The sequence below is a fragment of the Tricharina praecox genome, assembly GCF_024521635.1.
Source record: "Tricharina praecox strain CBS 144465 chromosome Unknown BZA05scaffold_15, whole genome shotgun sequence".
NCBI lineage: Eukaryota > Fungi > Ascomycota > Pezizomycetes > Pezizales > Pyronemataceae > Tricharina > Tricharina praecox.
In genome coordinates this window covers 850,436-877,125 of record NW_026250417.1, presented here as the reverse complement: position 1 = coordinate 877,125, position 26,690 = coordinate 850,436, and the positions used below count along the sequence as shown (strand labels likewise).

General features: G+C 53.9%; 9 protein-coding genes across 9 annotated transcripts; 5 read left to right on the top strand and 4 right to left on the bottom strand.

The window, feature by feature from the left end:
• BZA05DRAFT_73115 (uncharacterized protein) lies at window positions 1-1,429 on the top strand (the record flags this gene model as incomplete). The annotated part of the gene is made up of 1 exon (XM_051488582.1): window positions 1-1,429. A coding segment is annotated over one exon (1,204 nt), but the record flags the coding sequence as incomplete, so codon positions are not given.
• BZA05DRAFT_401098 (uncharacterized protein) lies at window positions 1,228-2,401 on the bottom strand. The gene is made up of 4 exons (XM_051483965.1): window positions 2,032-2,401; window positions 1,902-1,953; window positions 1,649-1,832; window positions 1,228-1,594 (listed from the first exon to the last, which is right to left on the bottom strand). The coding sequence occupies exons 1-4, from the start codon at window positions 2,204-2,206 to the stop codon at window positions 1,451-1,453; spliced, it is 555 nt and encodes a 184-aa protein (XP_051338796.1). The 5' UTR covers window positions 2,207-2,401; the 3' UTR covers window positions 1,228-1,450.
• A 3,882-nt stretch (window positions 2,402-6,283) lies between these two features.
• Window positions 6,284-7,213, bottom strand: BZA05DRAFT_401096 (uncharacterized protein). Its single transcript, XM_051483964.1, has one exon. It carries the CDS (start codon window positions 7,131-7,133, stop codon window positions 6,441-6,443), a length of 693 nt encoding a protein of 230 aa, XP_051338795.1. The 5' UTR covers window positions 7,134-7,213; the 3' UTR covers window positions 6,284-6,440.
• Window positions 7,214-8,735: 1,522 nt separating this feature from the next.
• On the top strand, window positions 8,736-9,202 carry BZA05DRAFT_70203 (uncharacterized protein). Its single transcript, XM_051488576.1, has one exon. It carries the CDS (start codon window positions 8,827-8,829, stop codon window positions 9,088-9,090), a length of 264 nt encoding a protein of 87 aa, XP_051338794.1. The 5' UTR covers window positions 8,736-8,826; the 3' UTR covers window positions 9,091-9,202.
• Window positions 9,203-10,989: 1,787 nt separating this feature from the next.
• Window positions 10,990-12,591, top strand: BZA05DRAFT_374835 (RTA1 like protein-domain-containing protein). Its single transcript, XM_051481770.1, has 2 exons — window positions 10,990-11,356; window positions 11,421-12,591. The coding sequence occupies exons 1-2, from the start codon at window positions 11,188-11,190 to the stop codon at window positions 12,161-12,163; spliced, it is 912 nt and encodes a 303-aa protein (XP_051338793.1). The 5' UTR covers window positions 10,990-11,187; the 3' UTR covers window positions 12,164-12,591.
• Window positions 12,592-12,816: 225 nt separating this feature from the next.
• On the bottom strand, window positions 12,817-16,003 carry BZA05DRAFT_401087 (amino acid permease/ SLC12A domain-containing protein). Its single transcript, XM_051483963.1, has 16 exons — window positions 15,463-16,003; window positions 15,331-15,377; window positions 15,162-15,242; window positions 14,901-15,079; window positions 14,694-14,820; window positions 14,556-14,622; window positions 14,335-14,493; window positions 14,256-14,264; window positions 14,165-14,199; window positions 14,086-14,098; window positions 13,842-14,030; window positions 13,727-13,782; window positions 13,511-13,662; window positions 13,198-13,457; window positions 13,011-13,141; window positions 12,817-12,948 (listed from the first exon to the last, which is right to left on the bottom strand). Exons 1-16 carry the CDS (start codon window positions 15,597-15,599, stop codon window positions 12,926-12,928), a joined length of 1,665 nt encoding a protein of 554 aa, XP_051338792.1. The 5' UTR covers window positions 15,600-16,003; the 3' UTR covers window positions 12,817-12,925.
• A 353-nt stretch (window positions 16,004-16,356) lies between these two features.
• BZA05DRAFT_70168 (uncharacterized protein) lies at window positions 16,357-17,575 on the bottom strand. The gene is made up of 4 exons (XM_051488575.1): window positions 17,331-17,575; window positions 17,132-17,259; window positions 16,941-17,060; window positions 16,357-16,894 (listed from the first exon to the last, which is right to left on the bottom strand). The coding sequence occupies exons 2-4, from the start codon at window positions 17,169-17,171 to the stop codon at window positions 16,482-16,484; spliced, it is 573 nt and encodes a 190-aa protein (XP_051338791.1). The 5' UTR covers window positions 17,172-17,259; window positions 17,331-17,575; the 3' UTR covers window positions 16,357-16,481.
• Window positions 17,576-22,031: 4,456 nt separating this feature from the next.
• Window positions 22,032-24,304, top strand: BZA05DRAFT_69986 (uncharacterized protein). The gene is made up of 3 exons (XM_051488573.1): window positions 22,032-22,621; window positions 22,691-23,060; window positions 23,121-24,304. The coding sequence occupies exons 1-3, from the start codon at window positions 22,164-22,166 to the stop codon at window positions 24,201-24,203; spliced, it is 1,911 nt and encodes a 636-aa protein (XP_051338790.1). The 5' UTR covers window positions 22,032-22,163; the 3' UTR covers window positions 24,204-24,304.
• On the top strand, window positions 24,151-25,489 carry BZA05DRAFT_69998 (uncharacterized protein). The gene is made up of 3 exons (XM_051488574.1): window positions 24,151-24,371; window positions 24,424-24,636; window positions 24,690-25,489. The coding sequence occupies exons 1-3, from the start codon at window positions 24,245-24,247 to the stop codon at window positions 25,346-25,348; spliced, it is 999 nt and encodes a 332-aa protein (XP_051338789.1). The 5' UTR covers window positions 24,151-24,244; the 3' UTR covers window positions 25,349-25,489.
• The last annotated feature ends 1,201 nt before the right edge of the window (window positions 25,490-26,690 follow it).

Sequence of the window (26,690 nt, the reverse complement as noted above, 5' to 3'; positions counted from 1 at the left end):
AATATTCCCGAACACTGATCACGAGCACCTCTCCAAAGAGCTTTGGTGGCACTACATCTATGTCCTCCGCAAACCCACTTCCTTCGTCTCCAAAAACTACTCGCTTCTTTCTGCCGCCTTCCATGCCGAATTTGGCGTCACCCTATTGAACGACCATTCAGAGCCTGGACCCGCTGCGCACTGTTTCCAACGTGCGATCCAGCTCTACCTCGAAGCCGGAAAATCCCGCACCTACGACCTCGTCCGAGAGTGCCTTGATGGGCTCCTCGACTCCCTCACTCGCCTCGACGACCACGTTCGCATCGAGCGCGTCCTGATCAACGACTTCTCCCTCCTCCGCATCGCCCCCTCTGGCTTCACCACCTCAGGCTTCGTAAACAAGTACCTCGCCCGTCTGCAGCTCGCCATGTCCGCGTCCGGCCGCACCTCGCAATACCTAACCTACCTCGCGCGCTTCTGCGCGGACCCCACGACTCCCGCCGACAAGGGGATGGAGCACATGGTTTCCAAAAACCTCCGGCGCCGCCGCCTGCAGCTCTCCCCGCTGCTCGCCACCAAGAACGAACCCGAGTCTTCGGCGTTCGCGGCCCGCCTGCTGGCGAACAACATCGAGCGCTGCAACTGGGCGCCGTGTAAGGACTGCACCGCGTTCACGATGGACGCGTGGAGGGAGCTGATGCATTCGCTGTGCGCGTGCCTGGTCGTGGCTGGGCTCGGCGATGCACAAGAGATTGCCGGGTGTCGCCGCGCGCTGGAGGATAGGCTCGATGGGCGGTGCAAACGCGTGCATCGGGGTGAGGACGGGTGGAGGTATCACGATGAGGCCGCGGATGAGTACTACGCACTTGACTGGGAGGGCGACGAGGGGAAGCGCTTAAGGGAGGAGATATTGATGGCGCTGGAGACGACGCTGGCGGCGTTGAAGGCGTCGGAGTCGCGCATGAGGCTGCGGAGGGAGATCAAGGAGCTAGCGGATGTCAAGTTCAGGAAGGTGCATGAGCCGTGGGAGATCGAGGTGCCGCTGGAGAAGGATGTGGTGTTTTGGGGAGGTCCCGAGCGCGAGCTGTGGATGGAGAATACGCCGGCTATACCAGTGTTGGATGCCGACAAGTTGGTGGAGCTGGAGGGGGAGCTGGTCCGCATCTCGAGGCAACTCACGGAGGATATCGACGCGGAGGAGTCTCTACGGCAAGACACACTATGAGATTTTGGAGTGCATGAGGGAAACGAATGCTCGAGAACCGCAGCCGATGTATATTGGAGGAATATATTCCAAGGATTATTCCAACAGAGCAGAGTAGAGATATGAAAGAGAAAAAACACCAAAAGCCAAAACTCCCAAAAACCAAAGTGACCATCGATCACACGTGGTAAAGTAGAGAAACGTGATGCAAGCATCAACAATGTCTCAGTGACAACATTGGTCATCACAAATGGGACCTGAGCATGCTCAGTTCTTGGCCTTCTTCTTGGTGACAGGGGCCTGCTCCTTCTTCTGCTTCACCAAGACGGCCCCCCAGTTCTCTCTGTCTTCGGCGAAGAACTGCGTCCACTCGATGGTGTCCAGCACCGGCAAGTCCAGCTCGTCGTCGGCCTTCAAGTCCAATCAGCCGGAAGCTCATCGGGCAGGGGTAATGCATTCTCTTACCTTCTTATGGTAGAGCTTGTAGATGGCTTTCAAGGCGTCCTTTATCGTGACGCCATGCTTCAGGTTCCGGGCAGTAATCTTAATCCCGCTGGGGAACCAGATGTAGACAGCCTTCAGAGGTGGGTTGGTGAGTGGCACGTCGAGGTTGAACTCGTCGATTGTTGTGAGAGAGGTGTTCATCTTCCTACAATCCAAGCTATGTATCAGCACACGCTGATCTGGAAGCGCATTGGTGAAGTGAAGCTCGACTAACCAATTGAGTCTTGGAACGTCCTTGTGTATTGTTATTTGCGTCTTATTGGCAGCTACATAGGAAGACGATCGTCAGCGGCAGGTCCGTGATGACGGCAATTCAATCGACTCGGTCGAATTGATGTGCGTACCCAATTCCTCGGCCTTGAAGGCTACACTCTCCGAGACGGAGCTTCCGCGGCGATGCTTCTTCCCGTCTGCGGGGCCCTCGGGCATGTCGGATGTGGTGGCATCCTTAGCTTCGGTGGTGGCGGGAGCTGGTGTCTCTACGGCGGTGGCCGCCTTTGCGTTCTTCTTAGAAGGCATTCTGGGATTGTGGGTGGGTGGGTGTAGGAATTGATTTCGGAACGGGGAAATATAGATGCGCGAGTGGTCTGATGAATGGGTTTTGAAGGCAGTACGTACTTCCTCTGTCAGAGATCAAGAGTGATGGGAGAGAAGGGGAATGACAACAGTGGGTGGATGCTGTTTGGTATAAAAGGGAATTCGGCAACGTCGAGTCTATGGTGAGTGCGATATCCTTCTCCGGGGGATGTGGTGCGCCCCCAACGGCCAAGGCGCAACTCATGATGGGGTGGTGTGCCAATGCGCCGAGTGGTGCATTTTGGAAATTGGGCTGATGGTGGTGGTGATGGTGGGGTGACTGGACGGTGGACGGAGTCGGGCGGCGGAATGCAGTCCGTGCCCATCCAGGCAGTTGGCCACTAGCGACCCACACTTCCGCTGCACGGGTCGTGTGACAAAATGCGGGGTAGCGCCTTGGTCGCCGCACAAAACCTGTTCCGACTTTGCACAACTGGTGCCACCAAGGAGAGGTGATCCCATCTGCCGATCGTTCGCAGTTGCAGAATCCGGGGCCGCGAGCACCGGATGCGGTAAAAGCTGGTATGTCTTGGCTGCAGCACGAAGCTTGTCTTGGGTCGATTGGGAGCTGTGGAGCTATAGCTCATCGCAGCTCTGGTACCGGTTATACGTACCTAGCTGTCGAAGGTACTATATGCGTACCTTGACTGTACCAATAGCGGTTGTGGGTTGAAGGAGACGCATTGAGTGGAACGGCCACCGTCGGCAGCGAGACGGAAAGGCATCGCATTGAGCGGCCGCCGCTGCGAGGATGGTGGTTGTGCCGAGAATCGAGGTGGGGTGGTCATCGCGTGACGGCACCGAAATTCGGCAAAAATAAAATAAAATAGAAACCCCCTGAGGTTGCAATCTCGATCGCAGCAACGACATTTGCTCATCAGCGTGTTTCCGCTCGACACCCACTTCCCGTTACGTGATGCATCCGAGTGGAGAACCCTGTTTTGCGCCGGCTGCAATTGGCCAGCTCGTGCGGCATCTTTTGGCGAAGCTGTGGGATGTGCACGAATTACGTCGCACCGCACTCCTCACACCACCACCACAGTGCCGCGGTTGGCTCTTGGCTCACGTGTGGTGTGGTATCGGCATCATCATCACCAGGACTGACGCCTCCGTGGGAATGATGCGCTGCACCATGTGCTGCTGCTGGTGGTGGTGGGCGATGTGATAATTGTTTCGTAGCAAGTGGAAAGCGGTGGGCTTCCAGCAGTATAAAACTGCGGGTTGTGAACCACCATCCCGACAGACTCTCCATCACTCGTTTACTTTCCCTTCACCTTCCTATCACGTTCGCAGGCATTCCTCTTCCTCTTCTTCTCATTCTCCTTTGTCGTCTCGTCATGTCCCGCTTCGTTTCTCGCGATGGCTTTGATAGCCATACGCCCCCTTGCCGGATCGACGTCATTCGATTCACCTGTTCACGCGATCGTCAGCTGCATTGCGACATGCATTGGAATTAAAGGACTTGCGTATGTTGACACACTCATGCGGAGTGCCAGGAGGTCCACGACGTTAGCGGTTGCTGAGACGTATTAGATAAACACGCTCGAGCTCTTAGGATTACGAATGAGAACCACATCAAATCCTATCACCCATGGAAAGGTGTTCGTCTTCGCCGGCCAAATCCGTATGTGTTCCCTGGAGTGGGGTGCGATGCGATAGCTGTGCAGTGTTGGGCGCGGGATCATATACTAACATCTTCGTGCTGTCTGCTCGGGATCAGTTCAACACTCAACACCGAACGGAAGAGCGAGAAACGTATGAAACCCTCTCTACGTTGACTTTGGAAGCACAGTACCATCCCGGATGGACAACGCCGAATCGAAGGCTGTTCTACTGGACTCTGACATTGCCACCCAACGCACCGGTCATCCATTGAGGCTATGCCCGGTAGGTCTCCGCCTACTGACTGTATAGGTTCGATGTCGGAAAGAATGTCGGATCGACAAGGAGGGCCGCCATGCTTGACCACGGATGCAGCGTTGGTATGTATCCTCACGGGGTACTAATGACTGCCGCAGCATGTGTGTTTTGCTTTCGTCCATGTGTGAATCCGCCTTTCGACATTCGATGTGTGCATTCCGGATCTGTACAACGACACTCAACCGAGTTTGTATGCTGATTCCTTTCCATGCATTGCTTTATGACTAATCGATGTTCTAGGGATACATGTAGGAGCCCTCCGAAGCCCGATGAACCAAGGACGCTGTAAAGATGCTGTTCGTATGCGGCGGCAAGTTCGGCAGCGAACCCGGACGAGCGAGCTCCCCACACCCCTGACCGGCTTACGTTCGCACAATGTGACCCTGGTAAGGCTTAATCTCGGACATCCCATCGGCTGTTTTCGCAGTATCGCTAACGTTGCCAGACGTAAATTGCCAATGCCGCGCCCTGATTGATCGGTATCGCCATCCCGGCTAAACCCACTCCCCCCGTATCGCCAATGCCTTCCCCGTAAATCATTACCGACTGATGCCCGTCCGAGCACCTGATGCCATGGGCCGACCGAGTCGTGCAAAAAGGTATGTTCGTGTCGTGTTCCTGACCTCTTTCGTTGGCTAATGGTTTCCAGTTAAGGTTTAATTCGTACCGCCGCGCACTCGATCGATGTCCCTTTCGTAGCTTTCCGATCGTCTGCCATTCCACTCCTTCGACGTGCTATACTTTCGCGATCCTCTACCGCAATAATACCTGGCCTATCTTCCGGAGTCCACCGTAATCACCCTCATAATTTCGACTGTACCATACCTATACCCTTTCATTGCTAGGCCTTTACCGTACCGTACCGATACCACGCATGGATCCCCGTCGCTTCGATACCATCTTTAGGACGTCCGAGTACTTGTGATACTCGCGAAATAGCTGATACCCTTCAGAGCTGGACTCCGCATTTGTCGATATCCCTCTCTTTTCTCATTTGTGTTGGCGCATTCATCCTTTTTCATCGGTGAGTCTCAGATGCGAATGGTGAAACGGTCTATGACTGTGGAACAGAACTGACTGTTGGCGGCGCGGCTTCAGAAACCGCATCCAATCCGCGTCGCATTCGCCTTCGAAATAATTGTGCTCGGCGGAGGAAAAGGTGGTGGACCCCCCAGGGAAGCCCACTAAATGAGATAGTACTCGATGCATCCCGTTGAACGGAAGAGTGGTGGAACGCAAAGTTGTAGGTGACTCGTTGATTCGGTGCGGGGAAGATGGTAACAACGCTAATGGACACTAGGTCACGTCGTCAATTATTATTGGTCGATCCGATTCGGTTTTTAAGGAGCCATGTATATAGTTTTGCGGTATGCCCTCCTCGATATCGCGCTCGAGCTCATGCTGATGTGCTCTCTACAGCTTGCTTTCGGGTTGTACCTCGGCCTCGTGTTGCCACCATGGAGTCTCGTGAACTCCACCGGAGCCCCGTGCTGCTCCATCCGAGCCCCGTGCTGCTCACGCCGCGTCGGGCCCCGTGAGCCCGAGCGGCCAAAGTTGTGGGGAGCCCCGTGAGCTCCGGAGACTCGTGATCTTCAGGAAAGAAGGGCCCCGTGTTGCCCTTTAGGGTTTCGGGCCTCGTGTTGCCCGGGGAGAGTCTCGTGGACTCGAGTAGGGAGAGCCTCGTGAGCTCTGGGATGTGCGGAGCCTCGTGCGCTCCAGGGGCCTCGTGTGCCCTGGGATGGTAGAAGCCTCGTGTTGCTTCTGGTGGGGAGCCTCGTGTGCTCAGGGAGAGCCTCGTGTTGCTCAGCCATGGGAGGGCCTCGTGTGCTCTACGGTGGATACGAAAGGGGCCTCGTGTGTCCCGGAACTTTGTATGGCGCTGTGAGTAATGGGAGATGTGGCATGACTAGGTCAATTCATCGTTTCTGCGCTCGTGGGGAGTTGCAGTGTGGTATGGGACATTGTCAAGGAGAGCGGTCGATTTGATGTTCTTGTTTGGGGTGTGTTTAGTCTTTTCTTCAGACTAATTGCTTTCGACTTTGTTTGCTTTTGTTTATTTGTACATATGAATTGACTCGTCAATGGTCTGTCATCAAACATCTTCCCATCTCGACCAATACTTGATCATCACAAGAACACCAAACTTCCAACACTCATTGCAAAAATCGCAGAGCCATCACCATCTATAGACACTTCATCCCACGCGCCAAATCACTCCACCTCCATCGCCTTTCCCCCCTACAACCCCAATCCCAACCTACACCTCCACCTCCACCCACCCCGCCTCAGTAATCCTCCTCTTAACCGTCTGGACATCCTCTCGCCCCTCTCGCCCCTCTCGCCCCTCCCTCTCCAGCTTTAAATCCTCCATCCTCAGTTCCAGCTCAATCGACTGCATGAGCACGCACTCAAAGCAGCACTTGCACCAGCTAGCGGGGACATCGCCTGCCTGGCCCACATACTCCTCGGGGATCACTGTGTAGCCGCTGTCGCGCACGTTGCACGGGCGGTCGCAGCTCTTGCACGGGTTTCTCGGTTTGCTCGGTTGGCACGGGTTGCATGGGTTGCACGGCTTGCAATCTGGGCACGGTGGGCACGGTGGGCACGAAACGCACGAAACGCACGATACGCACGAGTTGCATGGTTTGCATGGCTTCGAGCTCCGTCTGCGCGCCTTGGCAGCGGCCACGCATCGCCGTGGGGAGAGGAGCGAGAGGAGGGTGGGCGTCTTCATTGCGGAGTTGCGGCGTGGATGCGGGGCGGCGTGGACGGATTGTGACGGTGCGCGGGTGCGAGTGTGAGTGGGTGCGGCTGCGGGTGCGGGTGCGAGTCGGTGCGGGTACAGGTGCGAGGAGCAGCGGGTGGAAGCAGTGAGAGCAGTTGGTGGGGACAGTGGAAGGAGTTGGAGAGAGTTATAGCCTTTCATAAATATGCCCAGACGGTTAGGCATACGTTTTCTCGAGTTAAATCTCAGCGTCGGATCGAAACTTCTGGACTTTGTGAAACGGTAACTTTGTGAAAACTATAACTCTGTAACTTTACCTCAAAATGAACGCAACGTAACGATGACGTTGAAGCTTCCTTTAGAGAACCTTCCGAGTGCGGCGGCGTGCGGCGGGCATAGACCACTGGTAGCTAGGGCCGACGGTTTTGTTGCCGTCACATCGCCGCAGCGGGGAGGTGCGGGGAGGACGGCTAAGTCGTGCCTGTGCCGGGAGGTTGTGGAGGATATATCGCGCGCGAAGAGTCAAGAGCTCGGAGTCGGAGAGGGGGTTTCAATACGGTAGAACTCGGTCACCGTTTTGGCCGGTTGCGAGGCCGAGACGCTGTGGTGAAGTTGCGAAGTTGAGGGTGTTTTCCGTGGCTTACATGAATACCATAAGGCCACCCCAGGGCTCACCGCGCAAGACGGGCCGCCGCGTCGTCTCTGAAGTTGAAACTACGGAAGGGTCGATCTTGAATCTTAGGAGTAGAAGGGGTAGAGGGGGCAGGCTTCTTCCTTGAGGTCCGAGGATCGTGTACACTTGGCACTGTGGCTGTTCCTGCGTTCGAGCGTTGGTTCAGCGGCATCGGGCATGTAAGACGACAACCATCACCTACAGAATGGAGCTTGAACGCAGTCGAGGCGGAAGACCAGACTAGACGCCCGACGAGATCGCCGCAACTGCTTAAATTTGGTGCATACTGGTTCAGTAACTTCATTTTTCAGTCGAAACTGAACTGGACCGATCGTGGGGGCATAGCCATCCGAATTCGAGCCCGTATCTGATGAATGGACTAGGTAGCTCTGTGCTGGTTCCACTTTTGCGAGGGCTCTTTCGCCAATGCCTCCCCAGGCTGGAAAGCGGTCGAGAAAAGGAGAACCCACAGGGAGAAAGAGGAGGTAGAGGTTGATGGTCTATTCTGTAGATGATGATGAGAGACAGAGAGAGAGCGAGAGAGGCCACTCAAGTTCGCTCCCTCCCCGCTGGCTGCCTTGACCATCTACACTAACTACATCCGTTTCCTCTCGCCGACAGCTGCTCATCCCTCCTCCACACCATGCACCGGACGAATCGAGCAGTAGGGAGAACCGGTTTATCTGCCGGTTCGACCATTGCTTGGGGCCCGGGCGGCGGCATTAGCCGTTGCGGCGAAAGTGCCCGACGGCTACTCAACGAGCGCGGAGGCACAGCTGAAAAGATCCAGGGGACAGCGCCGGCGATAGCCCATACATACCAGGTCTACCTTAGCCCTTGGGGAATAACTACCTACCTCCTAGTTTCCGTCCGTATCCGAAGCCCTGTCGTTTACCGCCGAAGGCTGAAGCCATCCTCCCTTTTAGTCCTCAAAGGAGCACCCCCTTTGCGAGGCCACGAGTTTTATCATTTCGGGGGGTTCGACCGAGCGTTTACTAGTGGAATCTTTCCCAAATGTGATTGGAAACTGCTGCAGTGGGTGGGTCTTGATTTGCTGGTTTGATGATTTGGTGGTGGTGGGAGTCTTCAGCTCCGTGGACTTGGAATTGGACTTGGACTTGGACTTAGGGTGCAGGCCAGCCCGTTGGATCCTGTTAGATCCTTCAGTGGGTGCAGAGAGAATGTCAAATGCGTACGATACTTGGATGATTTCACCGTTTGTGTTGCGGTCTGGATTGGTTCATCATGGTGTATCAGGCCCATCCAGAACAAGACACGCGCGCTCCGAGTATCCTGTCCGCCGTCTGGATAACTACTGTGTATTTCGTGGCAGCAATCCACTTCCCCGCCTCCCTCCCATCCGAGCTGGCTATCCTGTTGGTGAACATTCTTTTCTGTTTAGCATCCAGTCACAACGTCTTCTGCTTCTGCTTGGTTCTCGACACCCCACCCTGTATTGCTCGAAAAGGTATCCTCGGGACAGCGTTATCCCGCAGCCCCACCCACTAGCACTGGTCTTCCAGTTTCCTGTCGGCTGGCCGTCCATTTGAGGTACCACAGTATACTGGCGAATGGGCTACGATCACGGAATCAACTTGCTCGTTCTGACGTGCGTTTACAGGCGTTCTCCGAGTGAGTTCCTATGACACGCACCCGTGCAGAAACCGCCGTGGCCCGTGGGCAGAAGTTGTTTTCGCCGGGTTTATCGAGGCATGGACCGACTTTGAGCATAAATGCATCGTGTGGCGGGGGATTATTGTGAATTAGGCTCGTCGCCGATCCTGAAGCGCCAGACAAACGGGCAGACATGTATCCGCGTTCGAGAATCGAGACGGATCCGATTAGACTCGCTCAGCGCTTCGCAAACGTCGCCAGAGGAGCCCACCGTATCGTCTGTGTTTCGCGTTCGTAGATCAATCCGTTACCTAGCAGTGGTATCATCTTCAGCTCAGGGGAACCGCTCCTACCAACGACCCACCACAAAAGTGACCAGTCCAGTCTACAATCGGTTCGGTGTCAATCTACTGTCTACCAACAGCTGAGCCAGGCTCGGGGAGAAGTTGGACCGCTGCACAGCGCCTCGACGTATCGAATGGCCAAGGCTGCGGATGCTCAGCTTTGCTGCGACGACGAGGGTACGTACGCTCTGTAGAATGATATCCATCATACTCTAAATATCTGGTCCACCTAGCTAGCTCGTATCCGCATTGACGTTACATACTACCTAGGACATACTCGATCGGCCAACTCTCTGCTGTTCGCAATTTATTTAGGGTCCTCGCCTCCTCGACTCCTTGACTCCTCGAGGTTAAATTAGGCGAGTTGAGGTGTGTTGGAGAAGATTTTCTGGAGATCGCCGCCAGCACCTCGGAGTGACCTTTCTGGGACGTTCCAAGAAATACCAAAAAACCTCACGAAACAGTCTGGCCTGAGGTTGGATGGTGAGTACCGTGTGATCCTTCCGAGGGCGGTAATTCTGCTGGTTTTCAGCCTGGTTTCAACCTTCAACCCGCCTTTTGGTGAGTTGAAGTTAAACGAATCACCGCAGTTCAATGTATTCGTTTACCAACCGAGCTCGAACTCTAGCTTAACTTTAAGGAACCTTATTACACGCAATGGAAGGACTTCTAGAACATGGCTAGGTACACGCCTACCTGTGATTCGGGATGTTCGCCTTCCGTTTACCTATGTGGAGTACATATCTAAGCCACAAACCCTGACGTATTCCATGCCATGCCATCATGCCCCTTTTGTAGGACTGTGTAAGTAGATGGAGTACCTGGTACATGCCATATAGTAACTGCGCCCTCGCTCTCCATAAGCACATCTATTAGCCCAAGCTTTATTTTGGCGACGTTTAGGCTACGTTTGGTACCGTATCGTTTTCGTTTTCGTACTCGAAGCCAGGGCGCTTTAATTTGTTCCGGCGGTGGTCCGAACAAGCGTTGGCCCTACCAGCAGGGTACTCTACTTAGTGAGAATCTCGGGTCCGAATGGATGCCTCGCACTAGATAGTAGCTAGCGTAGTACTCCGCATGAACGAAGACGAGCCCGGCAGCTTCCGTCGCAGCCAATTGCGGAACAGCTTACGTTGTCGCCCCTAGTTATCCGCGCAAGCGGTACGGCGTGGCGACGTTTGGGCCGGCCGGGGGATTGTCTATCTAGCGTCACGTCAGATTTTCCGCAGTTTAGTGGCGGCCCATCGTATTCGTACCGACAGCTACCTACGGTTCCTCGGGCCTGTCTGCGCGGTGGGCTCCGAACGAACACGCAAGGTTCTAGACGGGTATTCTGAACCAACTAGTGCGGAGAGGGTGCTTCGCACAAACGAAAGGGAGGAGAAAGAACCGGGCACGCAGTTCAGCGAATACGAAGTGCTTGGTTATATGACGCCCAAAACCATTCACGGTGATCACTGTCCGTACTTAAGGCCGCTGTACACCCGCAATTATTTGGCAGACCAGACACCTCGAATCCGATAAGCAATACTCCACCGAACCACAGCTGCTCGCTGCTCCCATTCCTTCACCCCCGGCCGCACCCCCGTCCATACGTCCATACATCCGTCTCCAGCTCCAGCTCCGACCCCAACCCGACGAAGGCACGATGTCCACCGAAGTCGTCCCACAAAAATACGTCTTCTATTACTACACACCATCAATCGTTGCTGCAGCGATATTCGCTGTCATCTTCGCCCTTACCACAATTGCCCATGGATTCCAACTTATCCGGTCACGGACATGGTACTTCATACCGATGTTTATCGGCGCCTTGAGTACGCCGGTCCCTCCTCAACATCACGATGGAGTATATGTGTGAAAGGGCTAACACCACCGCAGTGGAGGCAATCGGATACGTTGGGCGGATAATGTCGCACAGTGACAAAGAGAATCTCGGGCCGTACATCATGCAATCGCTGCTCCTCCTCGTAGCACCGGCCCTCTTCGCAGCCTCGATCTACATGGTTCTAGGGCGCCTGATAGCCTACCTCGATGCGGCGCACCACTCGATGATCCGGCTCAACTGGCTGACGAAATTCTTCGTTCTTGGCGACGTGCTCTCGTTCATGATGCAAGGCGGGGGTGGCGGGATGATGGCCAAAGCGACAGAGGAGTCCGCGGACCTGGGGCAGAAGCTGATTCTCGGCGGGCTATTCGTGCAGCTGCTGTTTTTTGGCGGGTTCGTGGTGGTCGCAATCCGGTTCCACACGCAGATCGTGCGCGAGCCGACGGTGCTCGCCAGCTCGCTGCAGACCGGCGGGAAGAACGGGTGGTTGACCCTGCTGAGAGTGCTCTATGGCGCCTCCGCCCTCATCATGGTCAGGAGCATCTTCAGGGTCGTCGAGTATATCCAGGGCAATAAGGGCTACCTCATGCGCAACGAGGTCTGGCTGTACATCTTCGACGCTGTCTTGATGGCCGCCGCGGTGTTCCTGTTCAACCTCGTGCACCCGTCTAATGTTATCCTGTCGGAGGATCGGAAGGGTTACACAGGTGGCGAGGCGGGCTTGCAGGATGTTGAGATGCAGCGGCACCACGGCGGGCGGAAGCACCGGGATTCCGAGAATAGGCAGCGCCGATGAGGTTGGATGGAAGTTTAGGTTTAGCATTGGGTTTTGCGGGTGAGGTGGATCTATCATCTAAGTTTTTGTTTTTTGTTTTTGTTTTTGGTGCGGACCTTCCTGGTGAGGTGGATGGAAGTTTTTGCTTTGGGTATTTACGGATTTGGGGGTGAGCTGGATAGATGTTTCATTCAACTGCATAGTATTTAGTGGATTTCTTTACTTGTTTTAAGAGAGTGGCGCCTCAGTGGAATTTCTTTGGCAAAGATCAATGGCTAGAGCTCACGGAAACCTGTGAGCGAACGATGACATTCACCGAGTGATACAAGTCATGTACTAGAGAGAGCGGAGAGGTAAAATTTCTGGCGATAACGGCGCCAGAATTCAAGGTGGCATAGACCGGTGCGTGGTGTGGCGAGTCTGGGCGTCTAGGCATGTATAAAATATAAAGCACGTCGCGGGCTCGAGCGGGTTGCGGCCGGTGATGTCACGTGGTCCGCGGGTGAGCTGGTTGCCCGAGGCTGAGATCGCCGCTCCGCTCCACGAAGCCACTGTGGTCACTCATAACAGCTATTGACGACTTTTGGCTTGCTCACTTCGCCGAGTCCGGTTTTCAATGGGAATTTCACATTTAAGTCCTACAAGACGACCAAGTGCTTTTACATGCGGATACGGACCAGCGGTTGAGTGATCACGGAAACAACCCTTCGATTTTATGTAATTATCACATCTTTCCCGTCCTACATATTACCTGAATTTCCTACGACTTTCCCCTTCTCGCACTTATGCGATCGCGGACCAGATTTCTGAGAATGGCGGTTAGCACACCGTACTTTATTATACACGGGGAGAACGTTCGATCTCATACTTTCCCAGACGTTCCTCGGCTCCGGTGGTATATTCTCGATCTCGTCCCTATCGACCTCGGCCTTTCCGGTGAAGAAATCCATTTCTTCATACAGAATTGCCGGGAGGTTGTAATACAGCTTGTGGAAGATACTGTTCACCTCGTCAGTCAACACCGCCTATCCGGCGAAGCGTAGGCAGGCACTTACTATGGAATCGCGAACATCAAGACTCCAGAATACGCCCCAAAGAATTCCCTCGCCGTGCGTTTTTCAGGAAAGAATACATCGAAGCCAGTTATCAGGATGAAAAATGCACTCATTCCGACGGTGTAATACGCGGCATATGGTTGGAAGTACCCTTTGAACGGTAACTGGTCGCGGGAGATACCTTGGGCTGCAAGACCCTTGCTGAAGCGGATGTATGAGATACCAAGGGTGAGCCAGTTGAAGAGGCCGCTGACCGTGGTCTGGGAGGAAGATCAGGTTGACGTCGTGTAGGGACGGGAGGCCGATCACTTACGATGTTGACGAACCAGTTGAAGACCTCCGCACTGCTTCGGCCGACGTTTAAGAAAGAGAGCAGGCCGAATGCGCAGACTGCCATCACCGCGTAGAGTGGAATACCGCGCTTGGTACATTTGGCGAAGATCTTGGGTGCACTTCCGGAGATTGCTGCGATGCACATCAGCATGATTCCCCATTCCATCGGATCGTGGTTATAGCATAAGTTTTATACCCAACGCATAAAGATTTCGGCTTCCTGCATATGCAAAGGAGTTTCCGCAAGACCAACTTGAAACCTTCGTGTTAGTCTGCCAACTCCCCATCGAAAAAGGGGGATGTTCACTCACGCGGAGCTCAGGATAACCGCATTGATGATGTGCGGAAGGCCTTGGATGCCCGCATTCTTGATCGCAATGACCCATGGTGATCCAGCGGCGCCTTTTTCTCCATCCTCGAGGGCCTTCGCGAGACTGGGGTCGTTGTACGGAACGAGCACACCGATGGCTAGAACTCCAAAGACGTAAAAGAAGAGTATGCTATCTGCCCGTCAGCCAGATACGCCGCACGGTGCTTTGCTGCAGTGATTCTTACCGCCAGAATGTTCCTGTAGCAGTGCAAGTCGGTTAGCATTCTTGGGGGCGATTCGCAACAGTCGTCAACAGTCACTCACGTCGAACAGCCTTCGGAATGTTCCTTCGGGGATGCCTGTTGCCGCCGGTAAGTCAAAAAACCAAGAGTAACTGAATCCAGGAGGATAATACTTCGTTTCACTATCGGTACATGATCGGAGAACGTTAGCAAGATAGTATGTAGTAGCCTGCAACGGAGGTGAGCTCGGACCAGGCAGCCACTGCGATAACTTCTGCTCCCAAGAATGAGAAGACAGCATTGACGAAACTCTTCAGGAAGCCACAGAATCTTCCACTGTCTCCGGTGGCCAGATAGGGCTTCATTGCTCCTGGACTATTCCAGTATCGGAAGCCTTTGCGGTCCTTGTCACTGGTAAATATAGAATATCAGTATACACGCCGGAGGTGGGATCTCTGTTGGGTTCGACTAACGGTCCTCCGCCCAAATTAAGGATCAGCGCTAGAATGAGCAGTCCGATGATTGTTATGATCTTGAAGCCTGGGGGAAGAGCACACGGTCAGCCAGTTCGATTGGCTGCTTTCTCTAGCGGGAGAAGAAGAAGTACGTACTGGCAAATATGAACTCTGCTTCTCCGTATCCACCGACGACGAAACTGTTCAGAGCTATTATGACGATCAATATGATTGCTATCCAGACACCGACGTGTATGGTATCGTCCCAGTATCCTATAATAACCTGCAAGCCATCAGTCTCGACTCTCGATGGCCATCATCATGAGTGCAATCATGATTCATGAGCCGCGCACTCGTACTTACCGAAGCTGCTGATATTTCAGCACACAACACCACGCCCGCACTCAAGGCGTAGTTCCATCCCATAGCAAATCCGAGGGCCGGGTCGGCGTAACGATAAGCGTATACTGTCAATCCACCGCTGATGGGCAGCCAAGTTACGATTTCGCCCAAGCTCTGCACCATGGCGAAGACCACCGTTCCTGGACCGCTGGAGTTAGTACCCGGGCAGCGCTTCCTGTCTGGCTGCCTAGTAAATAAGGCTCCGGAAGCGCAAAAACATACCAACAATCGTGAATGCCAAGAATATCGATAAGGGGCCGGCCCTCTGCAAGGCAACGCCGGTGCCGAGGAACAAGCCGGTACCTGCAACACTCGATGAGCTCACCTCACCTCGCTGAGAGGGGCATCATCCCGTGGGATATATGTGAGTAAGAAGTGGGTATGTACACACCGATCATTCCACCGATGGCGATGAACTGTACATGCCGACTCTTCAACCTTTTTTGATGTACGCACGCACTGGTCAGCACACGGGCGAAATTGATTTCCTCACGACCACGATGGCGGCATCAGGGAAACGGACTCCCGCTTCAGCGTCCCGTATTCATCCGGGTTCAGGTTGCCAGTGTACATGGTGGTCTCATCGTACTTGACGGAGTCCGGAGCGCGCTCGGGATCCGAGCTACCAGCGTCGTGCGTGTATTTTTCCTCGATACCCATGGTCGCAGTTGTATGGAACCGTCTTTGAATGAGCCTGCCTGTTCTTATGTCTTTTTCTTTTTCTTTCTTCTTCTTCTTTCTTTGTTTCTGGACGAAATTCGCTCAAGATTGAGTGTGTTGCCGAGACCAAACCGGAAGCCGCTCGAGAGTCGAGATTGAGTGCTGCCGAGACCAAACCAAACCAAACCCGAGCCGATCGATGGGGCACGATGAAAGCTTCCAAAAGGGCGGGAGTGGGAGGCAGTTATGTAGGGAGGGAGCCGTCGATCAATCCATCCATCCATCCATACATACATCCATCCATCTCTACAATTCCAGCCCAAATGATCCCCCCGGCGCCAGCCATCGCGCGTGCACAGAGCGGGGGTGGGGGGGAGGGGGCCAGTGTCCCGAGTCGCGGTTCGCTGGCCGCACACCTCTTTCCCCTCTTTCTTCTCCTCCCCCTCCTCCTCCTCCACGTCTGTGAGACTGTCTGTTTCTGAGCGGGAAGATTAGAGTTTGTAGTGTGTATGGTACAAGCCCAGCCCTGCCACTCAACATCCGTGACACCTCATACAGGCCTTTCACGGGCCACTCTACTCCCGTTTTTCTAGGCGCAGGTTGAACAAGTGTGCTCGAAAGTTGAAACGCCATAGATATCGTATCGCAAGCGCCACTGCCCCAGGTCTGAAGCACCTTCCGCAAGCACGATGATTGCTAACGGCCGAGCAACAGGATAGTAGAGTACCTACTACCTAGTACATACCCGCGATAACGACGATACCCGTACGCTGCATAGACACATATGTACATACGCCCGCAGATACTGCTCGATATTAACCAGTGACAAGAGGTTTCAAGGTTTGATTATTCCAGGGGAGGGGGGCAATATGCGAAGTTGTGTCACTCGGTGCAACCGTGGTGTTCGGCGGGCAGCCGCTTTCGGGGGAGGCTCCGAGCCTGCTTGCGGCAGGTTTCGCGGACGGTCTCGCGGACGGTCTCTGCTCCACTCCGCATGGCGGTATGAATGAATGGCGATAGGTAGCGACTTGCTCGTTCGTGATTTGTTTGTTGGTGCCCCCTCCTGATAGTTCGAGCTGAGAGCCTGAGACGGGGGAAGGAGACGCGCCCACCGGTATCTGTGTACGAGTAGGTACCATAGGTATGATACAATGATACAAGTCGAGCTTTTCCAGTGCAGTATCGGTAGCCTGTAGTTATGTAGAGTACAAGGAGGGAGCCTTGAGTCGTTACCACCTCCATGAGTAATAGGCAACTGGTCCCAATGTGGTTATATGAGTGATATCGTGTGAGCTCTTGTTTGTTAGCACTTACGACGAAATGGAGGTGGTCACGACTTACTTGCACTCGGGTGTATGAGTAAGTGGTGCCTAACCTGGCGCTTATAATTCGTAATGGTGGTGAGGCACGACTTATCAGCTGTTCCTGGTACAATACTGGACGGCCGAGACCAAGTTCCAACTACCGGTATGTATTGGCGCCCGCCCTGGCCGACAGTTCCACGTGCCTTCCCATCGTGTGTTCAAACATACATACCGGTATGAATATCAACAGAGACGCCCATGCGTGCATGCTCCGTGCGGGAATATGCCACTGTTCCGGCAATGGGCCGGTATGTACATACGCCTTCAATCAGGGCCATCGCAGCCCTACTATATTCCTGCTTTTCCTGTTAGCATAGTTATGTCTCACGGTGCTTTATGTTCCATTCATGCATGTACTGATACATACCTAGGCATTCCACACAGCCTCTCCCATCGGGCCATCGCCAGCGTGGGTATACCGTATACCAGTACGCAGTACATGGTGCATACGGCCGGGGCTTGGTCGTCGGCCAGCGGCCAGCCACACAGCGCGCACTGGCACTGACACTGCCTCGGAAGTACGCATCGCATCCGCGCTTCTGTGGGATGTGGAATGTGCATCCGTGATCCAAGCCATCTCGGCGCATTCGCCGACGTAGTACCGTAGTTAGGGGTTGGTCCCACTGCTGGCGACGGACTGGTTGGAGACGTTAGTTATCTAGCATCTGATCTGGAGGCTGTATGTAACTGGAGTAAGCAGGTACCGTAGTCTTCAGCTCCGTGCAGCGCAGGTGTCATGATGCAAAGGCGTCGTCACTCGGCCCCCACCCGCCCGCCTGCCAACCACAATTGATCCACTGCTCATTCATGCCAGATGTCCTCGCGTAAGCTATGTAGAGCAGTCAGCCTCCATCACATCGCATCGCACCTATAACCGTTTGCGGCAGGCATTCGGATATGCTAGCTACATTGTTAGCTACTCCACTCCACTCTACATATGCTGTGTCTTCATGCTCATGCCGCCCCAACGGTCGAGACTCGAGATTCGAAGGCCTCTCCTCTCCCGTATTCGCACGGGCGGGGTGGGGGAGGGGGGCAACTTACGCACCACCGGTCCAGGTCGCACGGTGGACGATGGCGAGCCGGTCGCGCACGCACTAAACTCGCTTCTCAGTGGCTAGGAACATCGCACTGGATAGCTACGTACATAGGCACCCCGTATTCCTGCGTGACACGGGCGGGAATTCGAGTTTCGCTCAGTGGTATGTACCTATATCCAAGCCATCCATCCGTGCGTCGGTGAGGACTCGACGCGAATCCTTGATCCGTGCGGTTACCATGCTACCTTCCTATGTATGCCCGTTGCCCAGCTGTGTCGGCGTATATAAGCTGATACGGTATGTGCACTACTATGTGCTCCTCCGTGTAAGCGGCAACCCAGCCTTCCGAGTGTACGACGCCGGCTCCGCCATGACACGGGCAAGCGAGAAAATGATCGCCGTCCCCCCTTGTCTGTGGGTTCGGGAGGGAGGGAGGGAAACGGAAGTCGCGTGTTTTGTGCGGTTAGCCGGGATTCTTCTCGAGCCCCCATGCCCAAGTAGTTACTAGTATGCACTATCAGCCCTTGGAATTGTAGTCGCCATATGTAGGTACCGTAGCCCGCGGTATCTACTGAAGCCTGAAGAGACAGCAGATCGGAATGCACTTGTGGACTTGGATCGGAGCGGGTAGCAACGGCTTTTTATTACTAAGGAGCAGAGCGAGGATGTGGACGTCGGTACCTATCAGCTGGACCTGGTGCGACGATTAACTGCTATTGAATCTTCTGTTGAGCAGCGGTACTTAGTCTACGATGCGGATTCGTCACTGGAGGAGAACGACGATCATGCCTTCTCACTCGGCAGTTCCCTAGTGCTAGTGCGGACGAGCTTGTATGATCGGCGGTAGTTAGCGCCCGAGAACAGATCTGACCTCCGCAAGGCCATGTGGCATGGTGTGAGATTAAAGCCACCCACAAAAGCCCCCTGAGTAGGCAAATTTAGTGCGTTAGGCTGGCCAAGGCATAGTCTTCACGGGGCGCCAGCAGCCGGCGTGAGTATGTAGCTGGGGTGGTAGCTACCGTAGTCGTCTGCAGCACCGAGTTGGAACAAACGATCCAGTGCAATTCGCTGTGTGATTCAGACCTCCCAGAACTTGTATTACCAACTCGCAGGCAGGCAGCATCGCCGAGTCCGTCCCTCCCCCCGACGTCGCGTTGGCATCGTGAAAAATGGCGGCGCACATACGGGCTCCAAGCACGCGGACGACAGTATCGTGTCCCCATTCCCTGCATGGCATTGACGGAGGTCCTCGTCCCATCCTGCAATCTGCAGGAACGTACTTGGGTATGTAATAGGGGAGCAGCCGGTCTGTCTGGGGATATCGTTGATTCGTGATATTGGTAATTTGGTATCGATACATGGCGCCGGCCAAGTACGGCGTACATAAACATCACTTCTGCGGTGCAACCGAAAGCCACGTCCTTCATGCCGTGCACGCCTTGTTGGCCTTTGATAAAAATTTCCGCATATTCTAGATTTGGTGGAGGGACGGATGAAAACCGTTGCGGTTTCGTACCGATCGTGGCTTTAGGAAGAGTCAGCTTTGCGGTCGTGTTGCGTGAGTAAATTAAATGAGCGTGATTCGTGATTCATCCTGAAGCTGCACAGACCGGGTTATTCGAGACCGTGAAAAGGGCCGCAAGGTGCACGGACTGGCTCTGTAAATGTGCGTGCAGAGGCGAGCACCTCGAGACGCTCAAATCGATAATGATGAGACGGAGCCTCTACGGCTGATGCTGGGGTATTCTGGATGTTTAGCGTATCTTGTCATGCATGGCGGAAGCTTCCGGTGATGGCCGTTCGGTACATATGTAGCCCAAAAGCTGTCGAATATTGCACGACTCGACTTCTCTCGCTAAGATGAATGGTTTGGACCGACTAATTTACCATGTTGGAAATGTCGCCAGGTGAAAACGTCGACATGATTTGACTTCGGGAGCCATGGCCGATGTTTCTGGTGCTCAAGAAGAAATGGTTAGAAACGGCTGTACATACTGGATTCTGTAGTCTAGAGTATATGTACGTACGTAGGGGCTCATTCGATGCTGGGAAGTGCACCGGGTTACAATATTCTCTGTCTGATAGTCGAGTTTGTCGGCACATGCATCCACGGCAGTGAGAGGCCCACAGAAATCGTCAACAACGTTGATATACTGAGGTCTTATGGGATACAGAGGAGCCGGTTTTGCAGACGGCTCTTTTGCTAACACCCCTCCAGGGCGGAGGCGGGATCGAAAGGAGAGCACACACAGGAGAAAGAGGAGATAGAGGTTGATGGTCTATCCTGTAGAGGATGATGGAGAAAGAAGCGGAAGATGAAGCGGAAGATGAAGCAGAAGAAGACCCCGCTATGCCCGTCAAAGTTGATTCCCACCAACGCTGATGCCCACTACTAACCACATTCGGTTTCTCCCGCCGACAGGAGTTCTCCTTCACTTCCATCTCTCGCCGACAGCTCTTCCATTACCTTCTCCTCTCACTAACAGTTCCTCCTTCACTTCCTCCTCTCGCTCCGCCACACCGATATTGTGATGCATCGCTTCGATTGGACGAGTCAGCTAACTGCGAGTGGGACGGCAAACGGCGGTGACGGAAATGGCGCACCCGTACGATGTGGTATTGCCGAGTCGCCGTTCCGACATAGCTGCAGAACTGATCGTTTGATGTTCAACCATTATAACACCTTGGGTTTACCCCTTTTTGAACCCCACCGGGCCGAAAGCTGATCGCATAGTTGCTGCTTAGGTTTCCGCTCCGATGATCATCTGGAGAAGTCTGAGAGCCAGAATTGTCACTTGTGATGACTTGAGGTTGGAATTGCACCTGCGGCGAAAGTTTCTTCCGTGTCGTCAGAATCCTGGAGGCTTGACGGTCCCACTCGGTGATAATACGGCTAACTACTAGGTAGCAGGTTTCATGATGGAGACGACCCGCCTACAACATACAAGCAGCTTCTCTCTCTGGTAGCGTAGCCTGTGAGCACTCTATCAGAGATTGCATACTTACCGCACATCAAACAAGCCAGGTCTGGGATCTTGACGTACATTACTAGTCGGAATCAGCAGCGAAAGACAGTCCAGTCCTTTAATTCCTGATGACTGCCTTAGTACATCTAAATAATAGCTTTGCAACTGGCTGCGAATCTCGCTATGTGTCTCTGCCTTCCAGTTCCCACCAGCCAAATGTTGACTGGTCTGGAAAGCACTATACCGATCTTCCGATATTCAAGGCTCCCATGTCGACCACAATCAGGCGTGCGATGGCTTAGGTGTACGAGCCATCTGATTTTAGCAACGGAAGGCCCCCATACCCCAGAAAATCGTCCGTTGCACACCCTTCGCTCGCAAGGGTCTCGCCAGCACCGCTGCACCGATGCAACCCGCACAGATTTACATGGAATATATTCTAATACTAGCTAAGGACTCCACGCAAGTTGATAATTGCCGGATCCTTCCAATCTTCCGACCGTCTCACCCCCGTTCAGACACCAAGCCAGTGTTACAGAGCCATCAGAAACAACCAACTTGTCCGAATTCTGTATCCGCGGAAGATGCCTGAAGGTTTTTTGTATCTGGAACCATGGGCGATTGACCGGCTCCCACTACTAAACGTAGCCGGGAGGTCATCAGTCCTGCCTTCATGCTGGTCAGTGCGTTCAGGCAAACTTAACCTCCGTGAGGGGTCGCCGGCCTCCTCCAGGCTCCAGGGCTGTGGTTATGTATCCCAACATGGCGATGGCCCTCTCTGGACGTCCATGCTCTAATAAACAGATGAGGACTGAGGGCTGGGTCCGCATGGATATTCGGCGCGGCTACACCGGCTGCGACACTGAGCCGCCGACCTGCCTAAGGCCTCAGGCCTGGGACCCGATCGCTCGAAATACCTGCAGTAGGTAATCATAGCAGCAGCTTGATAATCGATTACTGCACTTCCAGAGTACGTACATTAGCTGAGCACGACTCACTCGACTGACAGCACGCTGCTGTGTTCCCTTAACTTGCCTTCCGAGATCCATCGGGCATCCGACACTTAGCTCCCCTTACTCTTACTTATTTCTTCATACATACTTGTTGATCCGATCCTCCACAATCTAGGCGGTTTCCTTTGCTCAACGCACATCTCCTAAAATATCCTAGATACCTCGGACTCATCCTAGAAAGATGTCGACGTCGACATCGACCACTGAAAAGGACTTTGACCCGGCGGTCTACATCCACACGCAGCGCCGTGCAGCCTCCCTCCACGCTGCCTTCTTCCAAGGAGTCTCTCAAGCGCCGGCGAGCTACCTCTCATTGGGTCGAGAGCTCCATCGTCTCGCTCGAGCACTCGAACATCTGGTCGGCGAGATCGAGAACGCCAATTCCAAGACGATCCGGATTGACAACGCACATTCCGCGACGGAGGGGCTTGGGATAGCGCTGGATGGTGTGGATGGCAGTCTTGTGGACGTCGAGAGAACACTCATCTCGCTGCATGTCGACCGTCACGCTACCGAAAGATGGATCTACTTTGCCATAAAGACGCAGTTCCACGGCAGTGACGAGCGGCTGCGAGCCTTGCAGAAGAGAATCGGATATCATTGCTGGGCTTTTGAAATGGTGATGCGGACGTTGATGGGGTTTGGTCGCCCTCCCACTCGGCATGCGAACAATCGCTCTGCGCATAACGCTGACCCTTTGGGACACAGAAGCGACTCGGAAAAGATGATGGCCTCAATTCAGGCAGTGGCTGTCGCCGAACACCTCCCGAGGGTATTGTCCGAGCAACTCCAAGGGTTTGAACGAGACGTAATAGCTCGGAAACTCGAGAGTAACTGCGCCTATGGAGAAACTCACCTCTTCGAGGACTTTCCAGCCGACACCATCATACGCATAATCATGTTTTGGGCTTTCAAGGCCATCTCGAGACTCAACTATGTGATGGAAGCAAAACAGCTTTGCCCAATAGGCTACCTCAATCTTCTCAAGGCAGCCTGGCTCTTGCAAAGAATGCAAAGTACACCGTCCATATCCCCAAGATTCAACGAGACAAGGGCTGCCGTGGCGCTAGTGTCTACCGTAGGTTCTTGTTTCCACTCGGGCATGCCACTCGTTGGGAAGCTCACACCATTTTTTTAGGAGCTACTATTCACACTCAACGCTGCACTGAAGGTCGGATGTTCTTTGGATAGGGAAACAGTGCTACGGCATGGCGATTTCCGAATCTTCCCGAAACACCTTACGGACCAATACACAGCACCAAAGGTCTCAGGGAGGAAACAAAAGGGGCTAGAGCAAGAGATATTTGATGGTTTCTCACCTACTACTGTTCCCGATCTTCAACGGATAGTCGCGGCGAATGCTGCACGTAGCCACCCAAATACGAAGCAAGGGCTGGGTACACCGACGGTGATACTCCCATCACTGACCCCACCACCTCCACCTCCTTATACACCCATTGCCGCAGCAGAAAACCAGGGGCCAATCTGTCCTCCACCGCTGTTTCCGCCTCCGAGGATTCCGCAGCGTAACCCGAGACGCAAGAAGAGACAGCCGAACGGCCTTCGCGTGAATATTCATAAAGATCACGACGTCTTGGGGATGGTCACACACCCGGGTGATCACGCGATCGGAGGATTGCCGACTCCTCCTTGCTCTGCCGTCTCGACCGAGGGCATGTTGTCAAGCCATAGGACGGCAGCACTGCTGTCGCCGGGTGTGTCGGATAGTCAAGACAGAGCACCTAGCCCCACACCCAGTGCCATCATCGACGAGCTATATTGCGACTCTCCAACATTAGGGCTAGAAGATTGCTTCGATATTCCTGTAAAGATAGAGCCATGGACACCCGAACGCAGCCCCGAAAATCCAGTGGCAGCGACAAATGGCATCCCATCACCGCGATTCGAGCAGCTATCGCAGTCAGACGAAGTGCAAACCATATCCGATCAGAGCTCTTCTTCCTCCCGAGGTTCATCGGGGGCCGCTCCGCCATCGTCAAACCTAGCGCCAAATCTCATCGTTCAGCCTACATCACCGAATGCCGGAGCAATGCGCCAGGATACGGCCTATGATGTGCGAACACCGTCCCTGGTCGAATCCACTATTAGCGAGGAATGGAATGCCGACGTCGCTGTAGAATATGGTTCTAAACCGGGAGAGAGGGAGATTATGCCTCAGGTTTTCGGCCCCATGTATGCTTATTTCCCTTTGGCCCTGTAGCAACCGCCATCCCATAAACTAACCAACGCTGAAGGAGGTTGATGGCATCGCAAACTTTTGGATCCTCAGCCGAATGGGAGGACTGCAGTTTTCGTCTATTTGAGAACCAGTCCACAGGCAAATATCGTCTTCTGACATTGCTGGGGGGAAATGCCGATCAAAGAAATGGTTTGGTTAATATCATCCCTTCGCTTGATCTTCTCACGCTCACCCGTCACAGTTTCAATATCGGCGACAGAATTAGTACCCGAATATGGCTATCATGAAAACCTACCCGTCATCTACCTTCGAGCGGCGGGACAGGGAGCGTACTCTCCTGCCCCTAACCTACCCCGGGACAAGAACATCAAATCAAGTCGTAAGTCGTCGGTCAGCAGCAATCCAGGAACATCGCTCGCTACATCTTTATATTACAAGTTCCTCAATCTAATTGGTACATCCCTCCGTCTTTCTCGGCCATCGTTTGCGACGCTAAAGAGAGCCCAGATATGTTCAACTTCCAACAGGCCTTCATGGGCGAAACAATCGAGGCCGACGTCCAAAACATCCGGTCCGTACGCTACACGCGTGGGTTTCTCTCCGGTGAGCACACCACCCACCGAGCGCGAATCCAACTGTGGAAACCTTCCGCCACCGAACTCAGCGGCGGCACATCTACTCACCGCAGCTCACTCGTGATGAACGGCCGAGCACCGACCATGCGCTCCACCGCACCAACAGAAGTAATGCGAGTCAAGGCCACACGACTCGTCATCTATCTCGACGGAATCATCATCAGCATTTTTGTCACTGACGACCTGGTGCACGCCACCCCGGTCAACACTACCCGCACACTCCGCATCAGACCCAGCTCGCACCGCACATTCAACAATCCCAGCTCGGTGAAAGCATGTGTACTCGGTGACCCGAAACGGGATCTTATCGGCGGGTTTAGGCTGGACAAAGAGGGACTTGGCATCGAGAGACAGGATACATTCGAGGACTTCAAGTGGTTCGAAATTGAGTTCCAGACTGAGGCTGAGTGTCGGTGCTTCGGCGAGGACTTCTCGGCTGCACTGCAGCAGAGACGAAGGGAACGGTTGGTGGTCGAGGAGCTCAAGAAGAAGGCTGGACGGGGAGTTAAGGCTGGGGAGGCCGTCTGGTGACGACGGACGTTTTCGAGTCTGCATGCATTTTCTAACGGATTTGTTTTTAATTCATGTTTGCCGCGGGCGCGGAATGTATATATATCGGTCGTTGCATGGTCTAATTGAACTCGGAGAGAGAGACAGGAGTCTCGGTGTGACTGCGTTCCTTACATTCTAGACTCCAGACGACACAGGTTCAGGATGCGCAATTCTGTTGCCACGACGACGGACGGAACAGACTAGAGTTTTGTCTCTTTTCCGATCAGAGTCCAGCACAAAACCCAAACTTTCCACACAATTTCGGTAAGCCCTAGGATACGTGCTTCCCGGAGTTGCTACTGTGACCACGGTGGAATCGGCTACTACTATACCGTCACGTCGCACAGCCGGTTGCACTTCGAAGTTCGCTCCGTCATCCCTTCAAGCACGGCCTTAACTATCGCCGGCGGCCGCAAAACAAGCCCCTACGGCTACCGGTATGTACCCTGGACCTTGGTCGACTATATATGTAGCAGCAATAGGAGGCCAGTGGAGAAAGGTACGGTATGCTTCGCGCGGGTGGAGCCGAAAAGTCAGTGTGCTAGTTTAAATGGAGAGATGAGGTTGAAGTGAGGCGACACAGGCACACTGCATACCGCTAGCTAAGGATAACTAGTGCGTGCGACCAATCATCCCGCTGCGCCACCACTGCCACAAAACGGCATCGCCACATAACGGTCAAAATCCTCTCCTCGACAGGCTTGCCCGGACTCCGGAGCTCTACATACAGTCCTTCGTTTTTCGGGCCCGCCAAATGCGGTCCCGTCCCGGGCACAGCTAAGGACGGACCCCCAGGCCTGGTTGAGAGTAGTCTACAGGTAGATATCTAAATACCGTACATACATAGTAGTTCGTTCGATGATGAAATCCGTCGACAATCACCCCATATTCCGTTTGAGCCTTGGCAGGCAGAATCCCATGTTGTTTGCACTGCCTTTGTAGATCGTTTTTACCCAGGCTGCAGTTAGTAAGGTCGGTTCGCCTCTGCTGCTTGTCTGGGTTGAAGCACGCCCCGGAGAAACTGTATCCTGTCGATATCCCTGGAGATAAACTCCATGCAACCCGACGTCTTCCTGGAGTCCTGGACAACACCGGTTTCGAGGGTTGTTTCCGGCACCGCAGCCAGTTACGAATCACGATAGGATCTGCGACGGGCAGTTCGATTCACAACTGCGGACAATTATAATTAAGCAGGCAGTTCAAACTTCAAGCCGATACTTGGCTAAAACCCTGTCACAGGGGCGGCACCAAATGCCCTGACGCCCATGTAGGCGGTAGATAATACCGCTAGAGTGGCCCACCCCACGAGCTTCCGCCGATA

What these genes read in the sequence shown, in the direction of transcription:
- BZA05DRAFT_401098 (XM_051483965.1), bottom strand. Translation starts at nt 2,206, where the DNA reads ATGCCTTCTAAGAAGAACGCAAAGGCGGCCACCGCCGTAGAGACACCA. An exon ending in CTTCAAGGCCGAGGAATTGG is followed by an intron (nt 1,954 to 2,031) that starts GTACGCACATCA and finishes CTTCCTATGTAG; the next exon opens with CTGCCAATAAGACGCAAATA. An exon ending in GACGTTCCAAGACTCAATTG is followed by an intron (nt 1,833 to 1,901) that starts GTTAGTCGAGCT and finishes CTTGGATTGTAG; the next exon opens with GAAGATGAACACCTCTCTCA.
- BZA05DRAFT_401096 (XM_051483964.1), bottom strand. Translation starts at nt 7,133, where the DNA reads ATGCCTAACCGTCTGGGCATATTTATGAAAGGCTATAACTCTCTCCAA.
- BZA05DRAFT_70203 (XM_051488576.1), top strand. Translation starts at nt 8,827, where the DNA reads ATGGTGTATCAGGCCCATCCAGAACAAGACACGCGCGCTCCGAGTATC.
- BZA05DRAFT_374835 (XM_051481770.1), top strand. Translation starts at nt 11,188, where the DNA reads ATGTCCACCGAAGTCGTCCCACAAAAATACGTCTTCTATTACTACACA. An exon ending in GATGTTTATCGGCGCCTTGA is followed by an intron (nt 11,357 to 11,420) that starts GTACGCCGGTCC and finishes ACACCACCGCAG; the next exon opens with TGGAGGCAATCGGATACGTT.
- BZA05DRAFT_401087 (XM_051483963.1), bottom strand. Translation starts at nt 15,599, where the DNA reads ATGGGTATCGAGGAAAAATACACGCACGACGCTGGTAGCTCGGATCCC. An exon ending in CGCCATCGGTGGAATGATCG is followed by an intron (nt 15,243 to 15,330) that starts GTGTGTACATAC and finishes CGAGTGTTGCAG; the next exon opens with GTACCGGCTTGTTCCTCGGC. An exon ending in TTGATGTTCGCGATTCCATA is followed by an intron (nt 13,142 to 13,197) that starts GTAAGTGCCTGC and finishes CGAGGTGAACAG; the next exon opens with TATCTTCCACAAGCTGTATT.
- BZA05DRAFT_70168 (XM_051488575.1), bottom strand. Translation starts at nt 17,171, where the DNA reads ATGCACGCATGGGCGTCTCTGTTGATATTCATACCGGTAT. An exon ending in GTTGATATTCATACCGGTAT is followed by an intron (nt 17,061 to 17,131) that starts GTATGTTTGAAC and finishes ACATACCGGTAG; the next exon opens with TTGGAACTTGGTCTCGGCCG. An exon ending in ACTCATACACCCGAGTGCAA is followed by an intron (nt 16,895 to 16,940) that starts GTAAGTCGTGAC and finishes CTAACAAACAAG; the next exon opens with AGCTCACACGATATCACTCA.
- BZA05DRAFT_69986 (XM_051488573.1), top strand. Translation starts at nt 22,164, where the DNA reads ATGTCGACGTCGACATCGACCACTGAAAAGGACTTTGACCCGGCGGTC. An exon ending in GTGATGCGGACGTTGATGGG is followed by an intron (nt 22,622 to 22,690) that starts GTTTGGTCGCCC and finishes TTTGGGACACAG; the next exon opens with AAGCGACTCGGAAAAGATGA. An exon ending in CCGTGGCGCTAGTGTCTACC is followed by an intron (nt 23,061 to 23,120) that starts GTAGGTTCTTGT and finishes CCATTTTTTTAG; the next exon opens with GAGCTACTATTCACACTCAA.
- BZA05DRAFT_69998 (XM_051488574.1), top strand. Translation starts at nt 24,245, where the DNA reads ATGGCATCGCAAACTTTTGGATCCTCAGCCGAATGGGAGGACTGCAGT. An exon ending in AAATGCCGATCAAAGAAATG is followed by an intron (nt 24,372 to 24,423) that starts GTTTGGTTAATA and finishes CACCCGTCACAG; the next exon opens with TTTCAATATCGGCGACAGAA. An exon ending in CAAGTTCCTCAATCTAATTG is followed by an intron (nt 24,637 to 24,689) that starts GTACATCCCTCC and finishes AAGAGAGCCCAG; the next exon opens with ATATGTTCAACTTCCAACAG.